The 22,357-nt window shown below is 36.8% G+C and overlaps 1 protein-coding gene across 1 annotated transcript in view; it reads right to left on the bottom strand.

The window, feature by feature from the left end:
- Positions 1-246: 246 nt before the first annotated feature.
- The window catches only part of KCNB2 (potassium voltage-gated channel subfamily B member 2), a 186,221-nt gene continuing 164,110 nt past the window's right edge, over positions 247-22,357 (bottom strand). The window contains exon 3 of the mRNA XM_085053035.1: positions 247-10,080. Coding sequence (XP_084909161.1) covers positions 7,927-10,080 — 2,154 coding nt within the window. The 3' untranslated portion in view covers positions 247-7,926. The remainder of the gene's footprint in view (positions 10,081-22,357) is intronic.

The raw sequence follows: 22,357 nt of genomic DNA, 5'->3' as shown, positions 1-22,357 counted from the left end.
GCAGTAATTCTGAACAGAGAGGGAAGAAAAAGGCTTAGAATCACTACATTTAATTAGAAAAAAAAGGATTCTGACTTTATTTGCATAGCCAAGTGATTTATTTCTGTACACATTGTCAGAGATCCCTGTATAATTTTTTTTAGTAATGACATCTAAAGACACTATGGATAATTGTTTTGATATATATGCAATGTTCAATGTAAAGCGGTTTCATGAAGAGAACTGAAATGAGACACAGATGATTCATTTACACATTTATTTACTATCCTGCTTATTCTATCAGACTGAAATGGAGAACAATGCATTTATTTTACAGACATTTGACATAAATTAAACAGATATTTTGATGTTGAACAATTGTACAGACTACAACATGCATATTAATATGTAGATTGGTGCAGCAGTACTTGATCAGCAAAATCTAGTATGACAAAAATAATAACCACATTTCCTTTTTTATGAAGTTAAAATGCAGCTGATATGGAGACATTGATACGAATACCACTAAATGTGAGAAGTTATTAGTCTAATGAAATCAAATGGTTAGTTGAAAAAATAAAGCTATTGTCAAAGTTTTATCTACAGAAAGAAACTAAATCAAAATGTTTCTAACAAATACAATAATAATGAAAAAAAGCATGTTTGATGCAATTACCATTGCAAAATGCCCTATTATTCCCCTGCCCCACCCCCAAATACAAACAATGCATGAAGCAAAAGCAGCATATTCTCCCACAAAATGTCTGGGGCATTTTGTAAAGGCAGATGAATGAGATTAGACAAGACTTATCACATATGCTTTTATCTCCTAGTGACAGTACTTTTAAAGAAAGATACGTTATTAATAGAGCAATGTATGATGAAATGTTGCTAAATCTGTAAAACTGAACAATAGTGAAGACACTACTATCGCCCCAAGAGAACTTGAAAAAATACTGTTGTGCTTTTTTTGTTTGCAGCATTCAGAGCATTCACAGAGGAATACAAAGTAAAGTTCATTAAACTCCATAAAACTAATAATAGTCATGCTACTGTATCTATGAAACTAACACAGTAATGACGTATAAACATGAATAAGTACATATTTAATTAGATATTTACAGTGAACTTAAAGCAATAGGCTATGTATTCAATGCTCAGCTTCTTTGTACACTAATCCCTCCATGTTTCAGCTTATCAGCATGGCTCCTTTGATTTTTGAAAGAGTTGTACAAGTAAAACTCAGCAGAACTCTGAAAATTTAGAGATATGAATCCAGAATTCTGCATCCTAGCAGAAGTACCCATGATTGTCCCCAACAGTAGGTTTATTTTTTTTTTTTAATGTATTTTGTAATGTATTAGAAACTGTTCTTTTTGCCTAACGCTATCATATATTGCTTCATCCTTCAGTGTTATACGGGCAGAATTCCCACTGGTTCTGCTTAAGGACTTCAAGAACAGGCATAAATGTTTTGTGTTCGGAACCTTCACAGAGAGATGCTATCTGAGCAAAACTTAGAGCAAAAATATCACTATAAGACTTATGTCCTCCACCTTGAAATCGTTAAAAGAAGTAAGATAGGAACAGGCTTTTTGTTCCTTGTGTTACTGTACAAATATGTCCCAGACATCAGAGCAACTAAGCACACAATCAAAACCCTACCAATTTCTCAATTCAAATAAATTTCAGCTGGTAGTCTGAATAGGAAGGTATCTAGACATGGCAGATCAGTACAAAATAGTCAAGCTGGGCTTCTGATCCTCCATCACTCTACAGAAATTTGCTTTTATTCATATATAATTTATATACTCAGTATAAAGCAAGAGTTACTGTTAAGTGAAATAAAGCACAGCTGGTGCCCTCATGGAAGTTTTCTGGTTCAGCTTCATCTAAAAGTAGTCCAGTTTGCATGGTGCAGGGTTGCTCGGTGTGAGCCAAAGCATGAGAAGTGGGGGTAGCTGAGAGATTCATGTCAAGAGAGCTCTCCTGATTTCCTCTAAGATGCTAGTGGGAACATAGCCATAGACATCCAGTTTCAGAAGTGTACATTACTCCTGCTGATGCTAAATATGTATTTAAATAGTTATTTGAGTTAAAAAATTACCCTAATGAAATTAATTACACAGACTGCTCTTAGATTCATGGTTTATGTTGATCACAGGATTACAATCAATGTCTAAGTTAATGCCTGGTCACCATTCTGTTTGGTTGATAATTACAGGAACCTTATCTTTTTTAGATTAAGTATTAGCTAATTCCATGGGTTTTATCTACTTTTAAGTAAAAAGAGCAGTAATATATTTGTATGCTACTTCCTTGCTCCACAGTCATATTCATCAGGATCTATGTCATAAGTGTCATAAAAGAAAATTAAATAACAATCAATAATAATAATACAGGACTCTAAAGTATCATTGGAATTTTGGAAGAAATCTCCATTTTACTAGAAGGTAATATTTCCTAAATATCTTAACATTTTAGAAAAATACTGTTTAAACCTGCAACAAAAGAAATACAGAGACAAATACATTACCCCACCTGCAGATATTCCATGGTGTATGATCAGTGAACAAGAAACCATCACACAATCCAAATAAAATTTTGTCTCTCTTTTTTGCCTGCCAGTAGCCTAACCTTCCTTTGTTAAGGAAACTGATAGAGGACCTGCAAAGAGTTTGGCTCCCAGAACACCTGATCTGTTTTAGATAGCATTTCAGCTGGAGTTTAAGCTGAGTACCACTACAAAACCAGACTGGACAAGAGACAAATATTCACACTTAGACTGATGGCTCTTTTAATAGCATTTACCATTCAACTGCTTTTAGAAAGGTTCTTGCAAGAACACTGAAAGCTTTTGCGTGAATGATGGGGACAATGTGGGAACACTGGAGAATTCAGAGCACTTTACAACTAGAAAACAGGGAGAAGTGACACTCAGTTCTTGTTCCTTGGCTCAAATTCAAATTCATCTGGCCATTTCCACCACACTACCAAAGCACTTTCCTGACAAACAAAACACACCCATCATCTTGTTGGGTGGGTTGCCTTTTGACCACTCCCAAGAAGAAAAGGTTGATATCTGGGGGGCAATGGGAAGAGATGCAAAGATCAGTAAAGACAGAGATAATAAGATACATATGGTATCTTATTTTTCAGGAAAGTCTTCTGAAAAATGATTACAGATCAGATGTTCATGTGGCAGGTGAGTTGGTACTAGCATCACTGAACCTGTTGGTTCTAGGTTAAAAATGATGATGGAGTAGAAGTGGAATGAAATCTTTTGCTATCGGCATTTTTACCTCATTTTGTGTGAGCAAGGATTATTTTACATATGTTTTATTATCTCTCTTTTTATATAGTACACTAAAACATGTCTTGTTTACTTACAGTTTTCTGCCCTTCTTTCCCCTTTGTTGTATTTGCATTTCTTGCTTGAGCTGTGCTGGCTACTTTGAAAAAAAAAGACATATTTGTTGCATTTTTTTGTTTATAAAATACGTTTGCATGATCAAAATATTTATCCTCTATCCAAGTGATTCAAAAATTATTTGAATGAAAAAGCAAGTCAGTTAAGTCCTGGATATTTTTACCAGTCTGACTGTATTTAAAATAGGGCTTCAAAGACAACAGGCCTTTGTATTGAACTGCGGTTTAGAGAGGAGGTTGAAGCAGCTAATTAAATAACTTGAAGGTAAACCAATTAAATAACTTGAAGGAAACAGAAGCTCAGTCAACATGTAGGGGAAGAGCTCTACTTTTAAAAGAACTCACTGTTTTTCAAGGAATACAAATACATTGCCCAGTATTACCTATTAGGAAATGATTCCCGAAGCCAATTGTTATTTTGATTGGTGAATGTTAAGAGGCAAAAATACAACTGTCTGTACACACTTTGGGTCACATAATAGTGTGCTACAAGGCTCTTCATGTCCGTTGCTCTAGTGTTAGATCAGATATCACCTCTCTAATATCACTAATGTTTGAATTTTGAGACCAATTTGTGAAGTGAGGACACAGTGCATTAGATTGCTGCAATAGCACAGAGGCTTCTATATTCTGTAAATGTAGCATTAAAAGGCCTTTCGTGTTTTCATTTAAAAAAGTGTATTTTGTATAAATTCGGTAGTGCAAAAACTTCCTACACCATGTTACATTCTTTACATTATATACTTTCCCTGTAAACAGCTTTCCTGTAGGAACTTCCTTTGCAGTTTGTGCGATATATTATTCCCTCCCAGCCCCCCACCCAAATTTGGATTAATGTGACTTTTTCTCAAAAACTCTTCTAATAACTCTGTGAACATTTTCTAAATATATGCATTTGGTTTCATCATTGAAAAGGAATTAAAACTTTGATTCAGGATTCTGCAGTTAGTAAAAAATATAAAAAATAGATTAATTGCAAAGCTATCTCCCTGAACATTCTTCATTTTCCAGTGATATGAGGAGTCAGACCCCTTTCATGTGCAGAAAGGAGTCACTTCTCCCTAAGACTCCTTGAGTTGCTTTGAAATTGCACAGCTGGCATTAGAGACTGACTCCAGAACTCAGACACATTCTCCCCTTACTGTGGTGAATGGGTAATAAGTCTGAAATGGCTTCAAAATTTTAGAAAACCAGAAAAATATAGTTGCGTAATTTCGCATAATTTGCTGCATATCAACTCATGATGAATGAAGTGATCCTGGCCTGCATTTCTTGCACCTGCTGTATTGGATAGAAAGCTAGATCCAGTCCTGCAACTGCTCAAGTAGATGTTTTAATCAGGAATTATGCGAGTTAGGTATTCAGAAGTGGATCCTGTGTAAGCATTCAAGACTGGAAAAACCATGTCCAAACCTGTGCTTCTGAAAATAGTTTTCAGCATAGTCAAAAGTAGATAACAAAATTATACCAAAAGCACTTCTAAAGCTTAATAATTTTCCTTCCAGTATTTAAAAAAAATAAAGCATCTTTTAATAAAGTGAATTGCATTTCTTTTACTTTCAAAATAAATGTGCTTCTCTGAAAACACTTAAAATACAGCAGCAAATAAGGGCCTGGTCTTTCATCTGATTGATATACTTAAAGCTCCTGCTGACTTTCATCAAGAGGGAGGAACTATTGTCTTTCTCACTTATATTTCAGTCAGTCCCTTTTTCCACTAGATTCCCATTGGTTTCAGGGGAAATTCATCTGGACAAGGATTGAGGCCTTGACTTCACCCCTTTTGAATTTTTAGTGATTTTAATAGGGCAGAATCAGGTTTGTGTAAAGTTTAGCTCAGGAGAGCTTAAGGAATCAAATCTCTGTTCCTGCACAATATTCCCTATGGCTGGACTCCTCTCTTTCCATCAAGTGGCATTGGTCTAAGGGGGTTTTCCAAAGCATTAGGGCCACCTGGGAGAAAAAGCACACAGAAGGAACATGACACAGACCTCAGTCTCACCAGAACAACATCATTGTCTTGAATGGGAATTTTCTGTGGATCCAGAGCATGGGACCAGGTCCCATTTGGTCTTAATTTGGACTTCAATAGTTCACTAGGATGTAAAGGCAGATCGAACAGGCCCATGTGATTTCATAAAACTGCACATAGAAAATACAAACCAACACTTCAGGCATATAAAAATTGACTGGCATTTAGTTTTAGTCACCGAAAATATCTAGAAACTAAAAAATAAATGTAGAAGATTAATGACTATAAAATATTAAAGAGCTAAATTTTGGGACAGTGCGACACAACATGATTGAAAAGTGTTACGCAGAATGCCACATAAATACATAAAACTGAATGCAGCAACAAGTTGAAATGAACTGCAATTAAAGACAAAAAAAAATATTTTATTTTGAGAATTAATGACCAGACATTGTTTGAAAAAAAAAAGACATATTCTTGGTTATTCGAATGCCTGAAGAGACACCTCAATATTATCTTGTTACAGAAATAAGAAAACTTATGGAAATAGAGAAAATTTAAAAAAGAAAAACCCAAATGATTGTGCTATACTCATTGTTTGCCCCAGCCACCAGGATCAATATTTTGGGGCTCTTCAAACTTGCCTCTTTCCTATGGGCCAGGCTTGAGTGAGATCTGTGGCATTAGCCCACCCATTTCAAGCAAAGGGCAATGTTGCAACAAAAATACTTGTTCCTTTACATTAAATGCGTGAGGTGCCTGGTTGTTACTTATTTAAGTGACAGAAAAAGACATGAGTAAAAATTAACCTAGGTGCACTATGGTAAGTAGAAACCTGCTGTTCCAAACTATGCCTTGGTCAGTCTAAAGTACTTCTAAGTCTTCCTAAAAAAAAAAAGAAAAGGAACACTTTTTAGGACATGCCTGTGTAACTGCATATATTTGCTTATAATTAGAGTTCATGAATTGGATATATTATTTTTTATGATTTAAGGAATTAAAGCAATCTATAAGCTTTTTTAGAAAAATGCAGCATAGGATGCTATGGATGCCGGATAAAATAAAAACCAGCTTTTTTGAGACAGTCTTTAGATGGGTACTTTGTAATGAAGGCTTTGGTTCAGCATCTTTCTTTTACAAAGCTGGAGAAATCAGAGAAATTAAAGATGCTTTGGCAGTTGTCAGTGGAGTGATTGACATTTGCTTTTATTCCTTTATTTAAGTATAGTGGAAAGCCTGTACTCCATTTCACAACAGCTATGGAAGGATGGGTTGAGGCAAAGTTGGTGAGTCAAGTGATACCTTTTGTTAGTCCAAATGATTGAGCTGAAAAACACAGACAAGCTTTGGGGTATGGAAGACCTGAGGCAAATCACATGTACTTGAAACATTTTTTCTCCAGCTATATGGTTTATGATAACAAAAGATACCACTTTCCCCTACAAACCTTGTCTCTTATGTCCTTACACTGTAACAGCTTCAACAACATTGCCATTACTGAAGTATGAGCACTGCATGGAGAACGAAAGGTAAGAGATCAAAGATCATGTAGAAGCAAATAGTATTAAATCAAAGGAAAAATAAGAATGTGGGAATTTATTTTTTAATATGAAGTTATACTCTAAGAGGTTGAAAACTTTTGGGTGTATCTGTATAGCCATTTGGCACTATTTATTGCCACAGAAATAACTATGATTTTTTAAATTTTAAAATGGAACTTAGTTTCTCAGTTATGAATTGTTGGCAATTTTCTATAAAAATAGCAAATGCTTCAAGTTCTGGTCATTAAATCTTTGCTTTTCCTCACAGGATCATTAATTAAACTGACAAATGCAATAACTGAAGTTATGCAAATAAAAAAAAAAAAATCATGATTTACAGCACAGAAAAACTAAAATACTTAAGTCCTTAATTAACAGATATACTCAGGAGCTTTTTAACAGAAAGCAAGATACGTAAGATGCTTTAAGTAGAAGTTGCAATTTTGCAACATAAGTCTGTACAAAACCTCCAGGCAGCACGCTGTGAAGGAAGTACCTGTGTCCCAGGAAATGCTTTTTCCATAAATCCTTGTTAACAGTAGCTTTCCCCCCAACCCCAAACTATTTACAAGTATATGCATTTTGCAAGCTCAAAGCACCTTGTTTCACATCTTTATGAATGCATGCATTGACATTTCATCCTTTCATGTGCAAATTCTAAAATTCTTTGTAACTCAGGAAAAAAAAAAGTTAAAAGAGTTCAAAACCTGTCTACAATCATAAGTGAAAGGATCAAAAATGTCAGATGTTGCAGAACACTGGCTCCTAACAGAGCTCTCTTTATTGTATTCACCATTCTTCAGTAATTTTTTCCCTGTTTTTTTCAGTTTGTTACAAAAAGCAGTCTTTTTTTTTTTTTAATTAAACAGTATTTAAACTAAACAACTCTTCATGCCATGCAAAAATAACATTTTATGCACTTTTGTTGAGGCTTTCGATGTTTTAGTTCATAGGCATTACTAACTGTGTTTTAAGAAAAAGTATTTTTATTGCTTCTGTAACTAGTCACATGCTAGTTTCACGTGTGGGACAATAACCAGTTTCTCCTGGACTTGAATGAATCTCTGGAGCAAATAAATGGTTTTCCATTTTGTGAGCTTCTTGGTTACTGTCTGGCTTTACCTCACCCACAGCATGGTAAATGTCTTGAGTACAGTTGTGGCTCATGCTTTTGGGTGAAGAGCTGATCTGTGGCTCCCCTGTTAAATTGTTGCCATCACTGTGTTTATCCCCACAGCAATTTGTCTTGATATCCTGTTTTTTCTCATGTTTCATACCATGTAGCTCCATAAACTCTTCTTCTTCTCCAGTGTCTATTTCAGTGAAGCTTCTCCTCTCTTTTGAAGAGTAAGTGAAACTTTTTTGTTTGGGAAAGAGAGGGGATGATTTTTTAATAGGTCCCTGACAAAGTGCAGATGCATCAGCAGGTCGTTCACCTTGGGGGGAATTTTCTTCCAAGAGAATGGTGCTGATGTGCTGAGGGGTGGCCTGCATGAAATCTGCTCCTGCTGTCACTGGCAGTGGCCTTGCAGTGCTTGGTGGAGTTTGTGGAGCGCCACCTCTATTGTCTTTGAAATTAACTTTAAGTGATCTAGATTTTAATGGGTTGCTACCTTTCAGGGAACTTTTGGGGCTTTCCATGGCAGTGTCAAAATGAAAATGACCATGTGAAACAGTCTGGGATCCACTGCCGTCACTGATAACAGCTCTGTTGATTGGATTATAGTCAAAGGTGACATCAGTTGGAGAAAATCCTCTGTCTTTTGCAAATGGTATAAACTGAGAACTTCTTGCTCTTTGGTTTTCTTCCAGATTAACAGCATCAGTTGGAAATCTCATTTGCAGGTGAGAGCCAGGAAACAGAGAGAGGGGAGACCTCTCTGTTTCTGTGAAGTCAGTTGCACAACTGGCAAAACTGTCGATACTGGATGTGCTTCTCATGTCCATTACGATGTCCGCAGGCCCAGTTGGCAATGGGTCTCTCTGACCTATAACTTCTTCCATTTCTATTTCTTCTTCATACATGGGTGGCTTTGCTGACTGGTCTTGGTAACCAGCATTAAGATTAGGCTGAGACTGAGTTTTAGTGATTTCATTATACAGCATCTCCAGTTTTTGGGCACTGAGGTGCTGTGGGCTAGAGGATGCTGCAGCATTGTTTAATTGCTCATGGGAGTCTTGTTGACTAACTTCTTGGTACTTGTTCTCGTAAGATTTGTTTGAGCTTGTTTCAGACATTGTCCTTCTGGCCCATTTCCACCGGCTTGGGGACAGGTGGCTGTCATCAAGTGTCTCCTTTGGATTGAGTGGTTCTCCAAGCTTTCCTGAATCTACTGCCACATCTATCATTTCCATACTGCGAGCGAAGGCATCTTTCAGATTCATGGAGACAATACTGCCATTTCTTTTAGCTCGCTCAAGTGCTTCTCTCCTCTTAATTGCCTTCTCCTGTCTTTTCTGCTCCTTATAAAACTCTGAGAAATTGTTCACAATAATTGGTATGGGCAGGGCTATGACCAGCACTCCAGCGATACAGCAAAGTCCTCCAACTATTTTACCTAACAAGGTCTTAGGATAAATGTCACCATATCCTACAGTAGTCATAGTGATTGTTGCCCACCAGAATGATGCAGGAATACTTGTAAATTTTGTAGCATCCTCATCTTTTTCAGCAAAGAACACAAGACTTGAAAATATCATTATTCCCATGGCTAAAAATAATATCAACAAGCCCAATTCATTGTAACTCCGCCTGAGCGTAAAGCCTAAAGACTGAAGACCTGTTGAATGTCTGGCGAGCTTAAGAATCCTTAGGATCCTCATAATTCGAAATATCTGAACCACACGTCTGACGTTTTGGAACTGCAGGACACTTTTATTGGACTCCGTGAGGAAAATGGTGACATAGTATGGCAGGATAGCCAGCAAGTCAATGACATTTAATGGGCCTTTGAAGAACTTCCACTTATTTGGAGAGGACAGAAAACGCAAAAGATACTCCATGGTAAACCAAGCAATGCACACAGCTTCAACGTGTGCTAGCTGAGGGTTGTCGTTTGGCTGCCCAAATTCATCTATTTCTTGAAGCTCCGGCAGTGTGTTGAGAGACAGAGCAATAGTGGACAGTACGATGAACAAAATGGACACAATGGCCAAAATCTGTAAAAAAAAAAGAACAATGTTTTGGTTAGACTGATACAAGCGTACTTGTCAGGGTTTGATTAAATCCTTTAAAATGTACATGTGCCAAATAAACACAGAATGGTGGAAGCTGTTTTGGCTGCTGCCAATATCATTTTGAATTCTGCACAGAGAGAAAACACTAGACTCATCTTAGACATGGTCAATTCCTGATTGCTTTACTGTCTGCAGTAAACCCATTCATTTCAGAAGGCAAGCTACAACTGGTCTTACCATTTAAAAATTATAATAGGAGGTGATATTTATTATTGCAAGTCACCAAGTGAAGGATATATAGTTCCCGCTAATGTGCAGAACATTATAAATTTTCTGCATTAAGTATAACTATGTAAAACTTTACACAGTGTGGAGAATTGATTGGGGGATACCATGTGTAAGATGGTAATTCAGTATTACATACTGCACACTTTCCTAGACAAGCATAAATTTATGAGCTGAAAGTCAAAGTTGAGAAGAATAAACAGGAAGCATGTTCAGGAGACTAGTCCTGCTGAATTTTCATGTCTAGACAAATTTCAGATGCTACAAGAATTGAAGTTATTAGTCCTGAATTAGGCTGAGAGCAAGATATTAAAAAGTAAGCAGTATGAAGGTGAATTGAGTTTCTCATAATTATTAAAAGCTGTTAGTAGACAAAGGCTTCCAAGAAATAAACCTTTCCTTTCTGTCTAAAGAGATAGGTTTTCTAATAAATTTCATCACTCATTTTCATAGAATCATAGAATCACAGAATCAATTACAGAAACATGGAATCATAGAAACATTAAGGCTGAAAGAGATCTCCAAGACCATCAAATCCAATGTTTGACTGAACACCACCATGCCAACTAAACTATAGCACTAAGTGCCCCACCAGTTGTTTCTTGAACACTGGTTTTACCAGAAAGTTTAGTTAATTATACACTAAGGAATATGAGCAGCTTTGAGACAGCATGCAAAGTGTTAAAGTGATACAAAAATTAGTATAACACTTGGAAAAAAATACATTGTTTTGGTTGGAAGTCCTAATTAAATCCAGGTTTTTATTAGAAATACTAAAAAACTTTTCTCCTGTTTTAAAGCTCAGTTTAAGCTCATTCATAAAAGCATTTACTTTCATTTCTCAGAAATGGTGCTGTTAAGTCCATTTGGTGATGCTCCAAGGACACACTAAGTCTGAAAAAATTGCTGTAACACCCAAGAAGAGTGAAATGCAGCTAAGAAGAATACAAGTGTGAAGAATATATGCAGAGAGACTGGTCACACAGTGGAGATAATGGCTCTAGAGACAGAAAGGCCACCTCACTGCAGCTCAGAGAAAAATAGCAGTAAACTTGCTTCATCTATGGGTTACCAAGCAGATATTAAGCTCTCTAAGCACAAACTGAAATTGCTCATAGTGTAAGGTGTGTATTTGACATCATGTTGTACTTATGTACTATCTCTGGCCTTTTCCTGCTACTAATAGTACAAAACAGGTATCTATTCTGTAGGTACCTTTCATATTCTAAAGTATTGAAACATATTTATTTGTATTTATTTGTATTTTTGTGGGGTTTTTTTTTGTTTGTTGGTTTGTTTTGGTTTTGGTTTTTGTAACTGCATTTATTGGAGAAATAAGATCTATTCACTTCTCCTGCCAAGTGAGTTGTGGACCATCTGTCTTCGTCCTTCATACAGCCCATTCAGAAAATATCCTTAGGGTAATCTATCCTATTTACTTGGGCTATACACTTCTTTAAAACTTCTGCTATCAACACCAGCAAAAGAAGGCAATCTTAGTAAAGAATGAGGGCAATAACAGTGCATCTGTAGGCAGGGCTGATTAATGAAGTTTGTAGCTAGGACTGAGGCAGACAAAAGGCAACACTGTAAGAGAGCAATAACTACCTTTCAAACTGTGAAACCTGCCTGTATCAGATTTCACTGTAATAAAGCTGGAAGCTTAAATAAGGTGTTCTAGGTTATCCACTTCACCCAAATGACTGTGAAATAGCTAATGCAGGCTAGAGTTCTCTAAAGTACTCAATAACATAATTACACTTTCAGAATTTACAGAACAAATGAACAAGGCACAGGTTTGAATTGTTGAGCTTGCAGTTTCTGTCAAGCTGATGGAGCCTCATTGGGGCCAGCATCAGAATGTAAATAACAGGATTGGAAAAAGCTGTATAATACCAGGACCCAATTATTTTACATACATTGTTCTTTAAAAAAACCACCCAAAAAACCCCCTGTAAGAATGTATCTGCCCAACTGTCATCAAACTGATTTTAATTAGGAGACACTGCCATTTCAGTCTGTCATAAGTAATTTATTTTATGCTTAAATGTTCACCAGCATACAAAAGATCCTAGAAAAGTGAATAGCACCCCCTCTTATAGCATGTGACAATGCTAAAACTCCATGCATTTTATAGGTCTTGGGCACAAAACTTTCCTGTTCAGAGTTGCCACCCAGGGTGTTTTATTGAAAACAAGCATCTATCTGTTTGTTCCAGCCACTCATTCAAATACTGGTAACACACAAGCCTGAACTATGCCAGCTTTTAAAATAAAATATACAGTATAGCAAGCCTGGAATATTCAGTGTTTTATTCATATAATATATAAGCATGAGCCTGTTCTTGGTGAAAAAAAATTAGAGCCAAGTAAAGTAGTTTGGTTTCTTCTAATGTAAGAATTTCAAGCTTTTATTTGTTTGGGACTTTGTTGTGTAATTAAAGCAGTGCATCATTCCACACACAGTATGTTTTAATTATTGCAATTGATTCGATTTCACAACTCATTAGGAAAAAAAATGCCAGGGGAAAACTCAGAAGAACAAGAGCAACTATGAGAAAAAGAAGACCAAAAAAGACCTCCCTATTCTGAGTCTACATAAAGAACACTTTGCAGATAGTACCTTGCTGTTAAATTCTCACAGAACAGATGTAAATTGTTTTAACAGAAGTACAGACTTTATAAGAAAGACCTGCAGCAATTTGCTAGGCTGGCTATGCTAATACAGAAGAGCAAAAATCCACCACTGGCTGAATCTTTCCTAGCAGAGCTTCCTGTTTATTACGTATGTTTCTGAAACTGTATTCTGGACTGAAATTCCTGGAAAGCTTGCGTACCTCAAGTAATTAACCTTGAATGACCACAGTTCTTGACATACTATTTCAACCTGCATTTAAACAATAATCTGTTAAATGACAGATTCTGGCAGGTTTTGTCATTGAGCTATGATACTACAAAAGCACATAAAAATCCGAATTCTCTTAAACTTTAAAAATATTTCCTTATATACAGGAAAAATTTTCTAAAAGTGTGGACCAATTAAAATTTCTTTCTTATGGGCTGGATATGAGGCATTTGAATCTGTTGATGATGCAATGAATAGTAAAACACTTCTTGAGTTAATGATGCATTCTTAACAGCCCCCCCAGATGCTATTGTTTCTAATTTTTGAGGGGCCAGGACTGGTAGCAATCTTCTGAAAATGTAATTGTTTCCCAGTATTAAATTACCACTAAAAAGTGGCTTTTTTTCCTGTGCAACATCTCATTGCTTTTTATTGCCAGCAGTGTGAGGAATTCTGCATAAAACGGGAATAAAACTAAGGTAAAAAATAAAGGTGTAATGGAATAGCTGTCAAATTGCTTCTTGCTATTCTACAACAACTGATATGACATGTGAAATGATATGATATGTGAAAAGGTTTTTGACCTAACTCATGTGCCAGTGTAATTTTTATGTACAGAAGAGAAAAAGTATGCATCAGGTTCACACTAAAATACAGCTGCCAAGGGGAGGTTCAGTTGAGCCCTACTGATCAGCCAGTACAGTATGTTTAATTAATATAGATTTCAATCTGAAAGCAGGTGAGACTGTATTAGCAATGGCAATTCCTTAGTCTTCTTTTGATGAGAGTAGGATCTAGGGTAGAATCTAGAGCATTTAAATAATAGACAGCAATACAGTCTCATACTTTTCAAACTTCTAGCTTCTGGAGCCACTGAAAATTATCAGGCATATTCTTCTCTTCCTGCATTTAAATGTATGATATTCTCTTCACAAAAGGTTCCCTGGCAGTACCTTTAGCTCTGCCTTTAGAAAATCTCAGAAAAAATTGCTGTTCAGCTTTCAAAAGTCTTCTGGAGAATTGTATCAAATTTCTTGGGCACTTAGCTATATATTCTCAGAAGCATCTGCTCCTGGGAAAGAGGTGTTTTGATCTAGATTTGAGCAGCTAGATAGCTGGAGTTGGTCTAGGTTATTCAGATCAACCTGAGAGCTACCAAGTGCTGCAGCCTGCAGGCCACGCGGTATCTTGCATGGAAGTGTCCTCAGCTTGCAGCACAGAGCTCCCAGCTCTGGCCAGACAAGACTCACAGCCACACTGGCAGCAGAAGAAAGTGAGATCATGGACATTTTCATTTCTCTGAGGGAGTAAGCTCCTGAAAGTGGAAGACATATTGATAGGCTTGATGAGAATTTATAGCAGTTAGTTTACATCAGCAGCATCCTTTACTGTCAGGGGTCTTCACATTGTGATACTGGGTTTGCAGCTGAATGGACAAAAAGTCTTGCTCAGTAAGAGAGCTGTCCTGTAGATCTGTCTAAATCTGTGTGCATTATGTTCTCGACATCTGGGACTATCCAAATGCACATTGGAGAAGCAAAGACAACACTAGAAATGAGTCACTTTCCAACTGTAACTATTACCACAGGAGGAATCTCAAGATTAGTCAGGACACCAGTCTGTAGATATTTAGGAGAAGGGGCCATTATTATGTTCTTCTGTGATGCAAAGAAGAAGAACAAGGTCATGATACAGCATCTTGCTCCCCAGTTGCAATGTTTCCCTCTGTTTTGTTTCTGGGACTTCCCAGTTACAAGCATCACCTCTTGCTTCTGACCCACAATTCTACATTGTGCTGCTTTGCAGAGGGGACTGTACTCAACTCACACCTGGAATTCTGCACTCCCAACATATATCAGTGTGCCACAGATCACATTGTGAACAGTCTGACAGAAGTCTATTACTTTGAATCTAAGGTTTTAACAGACCACACTGAAAAAGTTCAACAAAAGGCAGGGTGTTTTGCTACTAGTAACAGGGTATGTCCTTTACTGGTTAATGTTTTTTTTTCACATAGGGTCCTTGGCCAAGGGACATGAAAAAGGAGACAAATAGAAACAAATCCTAAGTGGATTTGCTCCAAACTGGAGCACAGTGGAGTTAAGGCAAGCCTTAAGCATGCCAATTCTAACCAGTCTCAACAGTCCTGCCGAAAATTATCAAGTACATGTTTGCAAATGTTTCTTGTCTTAATTGATGGAAAAAAAAGTTTCCAGTTACTAAAATAGTTTAAATTTTGAAAAAGAAGAGAGGGGAATAATTCAACAGAATAACATAAATTTAGTGCAGCTTACAGCTCTATCACTGTTGCCCTTTCAGGAACACATCTGACAATAGCTTTGACAGCATGTGTAATCACTGGACAGCTTCTCTCTGCTGCTCTTGATCTCCCTTCTTGATGACATTGTTTAGAATTCTGACCTTTCATTTCCCCTTTTTCCTAGATTAGTATTATTATTAATATTTTTGAGGACTTGATTTGAATGTTCTTCATTGCTCTTTCAGGGATATTCATTATGCCTAACATTAACCACATATCTGAGGGCTAAACTCTCATTGTTGTATTCATCTGGTGTCTAAGTGATACACAGTCTTTTCTTTTTGTCTCTTTGCACTGGGATCACTATCAGTTAAAAAGCTGAGTTTAAAAATACTCATTTAGAAGGTTTTCACTAAAGATTTCATGACTAGTTCCATAAACACTCCTATCATATTTTTAGATATGAGAATTGTCTACTAGTTCATTAGTTGATGAGAAAGCTTCAGTTTAGTGTGACAGACAAGTTCCCATGAAGACAGTGAATTCAAGTGCTTCTAGATGTTTATTCATGGTTCCATGAAGTTCAGTGGTGACTTTACCAGGGATGTGCTGTCCTACCAAGATCACCCAGACTAGGAAGCAACATGTGGGACCACTTTTGTTACTGTAATGTGGTGTCCTTCGTAGAGGGTGTCTGTCCAGACCTGGTGTTTCTGTCTGAGTAGGTTCAAGGCAGGTAGGAGATTTCTGCCCACCAATTCCAGTATGCAAGGCAGACTAGTGATGAGAACATCTGCAGGAACATAAAGATTGTAGTCATAGTGGAAGGGGTGATTACAGGTAGTTAAAGCTGAGATTTTGCCACTAGGTAACTCAAACTTCTTAAAGCACAGTATTAGCCAAACAAGATGTCAAAATACCTTGATACCTTGAAACTGGCTAAGGTAGGTTTACCTGACCTGAAAACTGCATCTGTTTTGGCAAAACCTTCACTTCAGAAGCTCAGTCATAAAGCCTTTCTCTGTATCTGATATACTTCCTGCTTGAGAGCACTACATAAATTCAATTTTTTCATAAAGCCTTTCCACCACTTTGTGCTGACCTTCCTGCTCCATGGACAAAGATTTGCCTCAGAAGACAAAGTATCTCAGACAGAATAAATCTACCTATGAAAGGATCCTTTGTTCTTTGACATTAGCATGTATCCTTCTGGTTTAAAGTAACGGTAATAAAATGCATCTCTCCTGCATTGTTACAGGTAAATTATTGGCTTTTGTATTTATGCTATTAGGATAACAGTAATAGAACACACCCCTCCTTCATTCTGGGGTGAAGCTAACTCCATTTACTTCATGACTTAATTATTGCCTTAGGGAAGGGTGGCCCTGGGGTTTGTACCACCTAGAATTTCAGCACAGGAAATTAGTGAAACATGGGTTTGAGGATTTGATTATGGCTGAATATTGAGGTGGTTTGGTATAAGGCGACTTAGTGGGTACTATGGCAAATGAGGACCCTGGAAATGGACTGAGTCTCGGTGAATCTGAAATCAAGAACCATTAAAGTCTCCTAGAACACTAGGGGCACATTAGGCACATGGCAGAAAACTAAGCAAAACACTGCAAACATTTGCAGGATGTATTTACTAAATATTGCAACCAAAAAGTGATTTTGGAGACCAGAGAAATTGCAATATGCACAAGTAATAGACAATAGATTGCAAATGTGACTATCAGCTTGATCTTTAGCACAGCCCTGAAGAAACCTGCTGTGATTCATTATGGCAAAAGCTGAGGTTAATACTGGGGGCATCTGTTAGACTGGCAAAGATGGAGACTTCAAGTAGTTACAGATGAAGACAGTCTTCATAGTTTGGGAAGAGACATATGTATTCGATTCAGCATCAGTGGAGACAACATTGAATACTGAATCAGCACAGAGCTAATGAAAATTATTTTTTAAACAGATTAAGATCCATATTGAGTCAGATCTAATATTTTTCTGCTGTTGTTGAACAGCAAAAAGCTATTTCAGCTGGAGACATGAAAAAAATTATTTCATGATATATAGCAAACTGTCCCCTAGGAATTAATGTGGAAGACACGGCAGATCCAGAGTAAATGTAGGTGAATTGCTCTGTTTTTTTCACTAGGAGTTGGATAAGACCATAAATTTGACTGTCATGTTATTGACAGAAATGGAGCTACTACCTGCTTGAAATGATAGTGTGGTTAGTTTAATCAATTAAATAATTTAATGTAAGGTAGTTTACAGTGAAAATAAAAAGTGTATCTAGCTGATGCTTTCTTTGCTCTATAACAATGTGAGAGATTTAACTTCCCCTTACAGATGGTCACAAGAAATTAATTGAAAGAGTCATGTTAAAGGTTTTAGTTATATATATAACATTTTGACCTCCTACATATGATTTCTAAATGGAACAATTTGCTTATGTGTGCAAGAAAAGTCAGTTACATTTATCAAAACTGAATGAAATGTCTTTAATAAAGCCCCTTCTTGTCCTCGTTCTGAAGTTTTCTAAGTCTTTGGCATATTTCTTACATTTAAGCTGTGTTTTGCACTAGCTGTCTAATTTTTGGGCAGTGAAAGCTGAGTATCATTACTTAAAAGAATGCACTAGACTCTTCAAAATTTGCATTGAAGTCACGACAAGGAGCTTGCAGTTACCAACCCTTTTGCATAGCAGACCTCATGCAAGATCTGTTCTGTGGTACTTCCACAAAAAAAAAAAAAAAAATTTGGCTTCATGACATGAATTTCATTAAAACAACAAAACCAAAACAGAAACAAAACTGAAAAACGCCACAACAAAACAGCCCAAGGGCTGGAGCTCGGCGGGAGCTGTCCCCCGGCCGGTGCTGAATGCCATCGTGGTGCATCCACACCCACTGTGAACCACTTTATTCTGTCACCTTACTGACATGAAGGTATGCAAAGTATACAGTCTAAAAAGACAAGTCATGGAAAATAAAGATAGCTCTGGCATAATATTTGTTTCTTGGAAAAAAAAACCGGTGAAGGAGGCAAGGATCTCACCAGAGGTGAGGTATTTCTTTTTGCAGCTTGCCATTTAGTAAGTTGTTCGTAACACACAGCAAATCATGGTGGAGATAAACAAGGAGTTATGTAAAATCAAACCCCAACTGTTTAGCTCTAAGGAGTTTAGACTAGGCTGTTGAATGGATTTAATAGGGGAAATCAGCACACCTGATATACAGATTTATTCTGATGCTATCTATTCTGATGTTAACATTCAACTTAAAGCAGAAAGCTGGATGAAACTGATTTTTAAAAAGTGGAAACTGGAAATTAAATTTCTTAGCTCTCACTGCTTCTATTTGCAATTTTGGTTTAATGGAATTTGCTTGCACCTGGGACCTCAGGTTATTAACCAGGACTGTACACTTGAGTCTAATTTGCTGACAAATATACTAAGAGTTTTGTTTAAACTATTCTCATTCTATCATCTTCTTACCATTGACTAAGACTGTTTTTTAGTCATAGAATACGAGTAGGGGTGGCCTTCCTGAAGGCATATGTTATCTATCAGATACTCAGACTTACTTGAAATTATGACAGGCAAAAAATTCAGATGTAATATTTATTCACACTTTAATTTTCCTATCTTGGCTTCATGTCAATTTCTATATAATTTTCAGAACTGCAGCTCTATATAAAACATCTATGCTAATCTATGGTTTTATATAAAGGTTATGCCAGTATTTGCCACACTTGTAGAATTGGAGAAATTGTTAGGAAATGAATGCAGCCTGTTGTCTTTTTTTGCAATAGAGTGGTTAAAGGTCTGCATATCAGACCTAACTATCATAACTATCATTTTGTTATGTCACTCTAGGATTACTTTTGAAACTCATCTGTAATACTGCAGTTTCAAACCCTTACTAAGGTGTGATGTATGCTGTAACACAGACACAGAGTATCAATGCTCTTCAACAAATATGTAAATGTCCTCACATCACATTTAGGAAAGTCAAATTGTAATTGAATACAGATCTTTTTCACAAAATATATTATCTATTATTAAAATAAAATTAAAAGGTACTGCTCATGCTGCTGTGAGCTCAGACTAATAGGATAGAATATGAGAAAATGCCTGTAAATTATGTGAACCTTCCAGTTTAGGGCTGTAATTCATACTCTGCTTTTAGCACAAATACCTCAGACAGGTGCTGAACAGAGTGTTCAAGGAATGTCTGTTTTATTCCAAACTATGAACCGGAAGGAAGAAGGGCTGAATATTCCCTGCACTACAGAAAGACTGGTTTTGTTCTGACACAAATAAATGCCTATTATGCTTATGGTCTATTCCACTTAGGGTCTATCTATATTACACGGCTTGGTTTTGTTCTCAGAAAATCAAAGGGAGGTTTGCTGCTGCCTTTAGCCAGACCACACCAGTGAAGTTTGAATATTTTAGTCAGTTTTATTGTGGAGCAAAGGAGGGCAGTCTGACACGCCTTGGTCGGATGTTCTGCAAAAGTTTTGATATTTTTCCTATTTCGCATTTTAACCAGTAGATGTCTCTGTTTTATCATGCAGTTGTTGACAAGGACACACTATTTCTGTTGTCACAACACATACTTAGTAAGAAAACCATTTGTTTCTCATGGAATGAATACACGTGAATGCAAAAATGCAGACTTAATGCTCTCAGCATACCCTGTCCAACCTAAGCCCCCAGAAGCTTTGGTGAGAGCTCTGGCTGCTAAGCAATTTTGAAAATCATCTTTATGGAAATGTCCCATAGGATTTTAAGAGGACAAAAGGGGAATTGGTGAGATTCTATGGATATTCATCTAAAAAATGTAATAAATTTAGTACAGCTTTCTTTATCCCATGGGAAGGCTCTCAGAAGCAGCTTACAAAACAGAAGGGAGTATTTGATTTCTACCCAATGCCTCAGGAAATTCCAAGTTGTGATAGATGAATTATCTTCTCTGCTTCACAATTGTGTAAGATTCTATTATTTCTACATCTTTAGGTATCAAGAATAGTAATGTAGATTATTTGAAACTCTTGCATATAACTGAAAACATCATTGTGATACAATCCTATTCAGACATCTGTGTTTTACAAATTTGAAAAAAAAATAGGATATATACAGTTTTTCTAAAATCTCTCTGGAAGAGATCAGCAACTCTAAAAATGATATTAAAGTTCTATTATTTTAAATACATTAAAAAAAATTGAAGATATATTATTTCAGAACTTATAACTTCCTGAACTTTAGTAATTGTCTAAGAATGTGACAGGTTTCTATCAGTTGTTTCCTGCCTTAGTCTTATTCTCCTAAGGCAGTAGTCCACACATGTAAAAATTTAGGAGCTATTTTTTCTTTTTTTAATCTCTGTTTTCCTGGGTATCTTTATATTTGAGATCCTGGATTAGGTCATGAGAGAGAAAAAATACTGGACTGGATCTACTCTGATCCTGAACTGAATCAGAACTTTTTGTTTGTGGGTTGCTCCATCCTCAGATGCTCCCTTGTAGAAATTCCTACAGAAACTGTTTGGACCTGTTGTGCCACATACTTTTTGAAGTAAAAAAGCATATTATCCTAGAGAAGAAAAATGTTGCCTATTTTAGATGGCAGCTGTTCCCACATGAACAAGCAGTATGTTGGGGCTTTTTTGTTTCCCATTGAGACCCAAGACAACGTTGGAAACAGAACTTCTCCAGCTGGATGAAGTGTGCTGCCTCAAGTACAAATATATGTTACAGACTTCCCCTGTGTGTTCACACCTCCACACACTGTGGCTGTTTCCCCTACTGCCAAGTGGAGCCATAGGTGAGCTATTTTTCAGCCCACATTTATGCTCCAAATGCACTGTGACGAGAGGCATAGATGGCTGGTCGGAGTCATCAGTCCCATGTCACTCGTTCCACCAGGGTGGCCATTCCCAGGAGCCAAGCAGAACACTAAGTAGCAGAAACATCAGGCCTTACCCTGAAATGGTTTATTATTAAATACAGCTTTCCCCCAAATGTCTGAACAATGAGGAGTTGATTGTAGGACGGAACGTAAGTGTTGACTAGCTGCAAAAGAAGGACCAAATTGTCTACCAAATCTTCCTGGTTGTCAAACTGATGGCCAGGCCACAGAAGCCCCACAGGTTTACATGGCTGCAGCTACACAGCAGAGTTTCTACAGCTCAATCAGGCTTAAGACAAGAAACAAACCTGGAAATAAATTTGTCAGGTACAAACAGCTATAATGCAGCTATCTGTAGCAAGGTTATGGACAATAAAATTCATCTTCAAAGAACCCTTGAACGTGGAACAAATACATTACACTCTGGCTATGCCTCAGGAAGTATCTTTCATAGCCAACAATTTCATAATACATATATTTTTTTTTCTTTTAACTGCCAGCACCTGGCAATTTATGATAAAGACTTGGAACAGAGTCTTTGGGGCATTTAAAATTGCTTCTATCTACACACTGATTACATATACTTCTACTTGTGGAAAGCCACACAAACACCCCATTCCCCACCAAAAACCTCAAAAATTTGCCGGAAGGGCAATGTGATTCTTTATTTTGCATGATCTTTATGATTAGGGATAGAACTGCATGAGTGATTAAAGAAGAAAATGGTTTGTGTTATTATTCAGTCTGAAGTGCTAATCAAAACAAAATAAATAGTTTTGAAAAATCTCTTACTGTGGAATGTATATGACAAAAGCGTGTGGCTTTTAGTAATTACACTAATGGCAGTACTGGAAGAAAACAGCATAATTCAGATATCAACTGGAATAAACTGGAATATATGTAATATTACTCTATACTGTTATATATGTTTTCTCTGAGATGTAAACATACAGGTA

This window comes from Lichenostomus cassidix, chromosome 2, assembly GCF_008360975.1.
Source record: "Lichenostomus cassidix isolate B80296 chromosome 2, HeHo_3.0, whole genome shotgun sequence".
In the NCBI taxonomy this organism is placed as follows: Eukaryota; Metazoa; Chordata; class Aves; order Passeriformes; family Meliphagidae; genus Lichenostomus; species Lichenostomus cassidix.
Note: the sequence above shows the minus strand (reverse complement) of the source record. Positions and strands in the feature narration are given on the sequence as shown.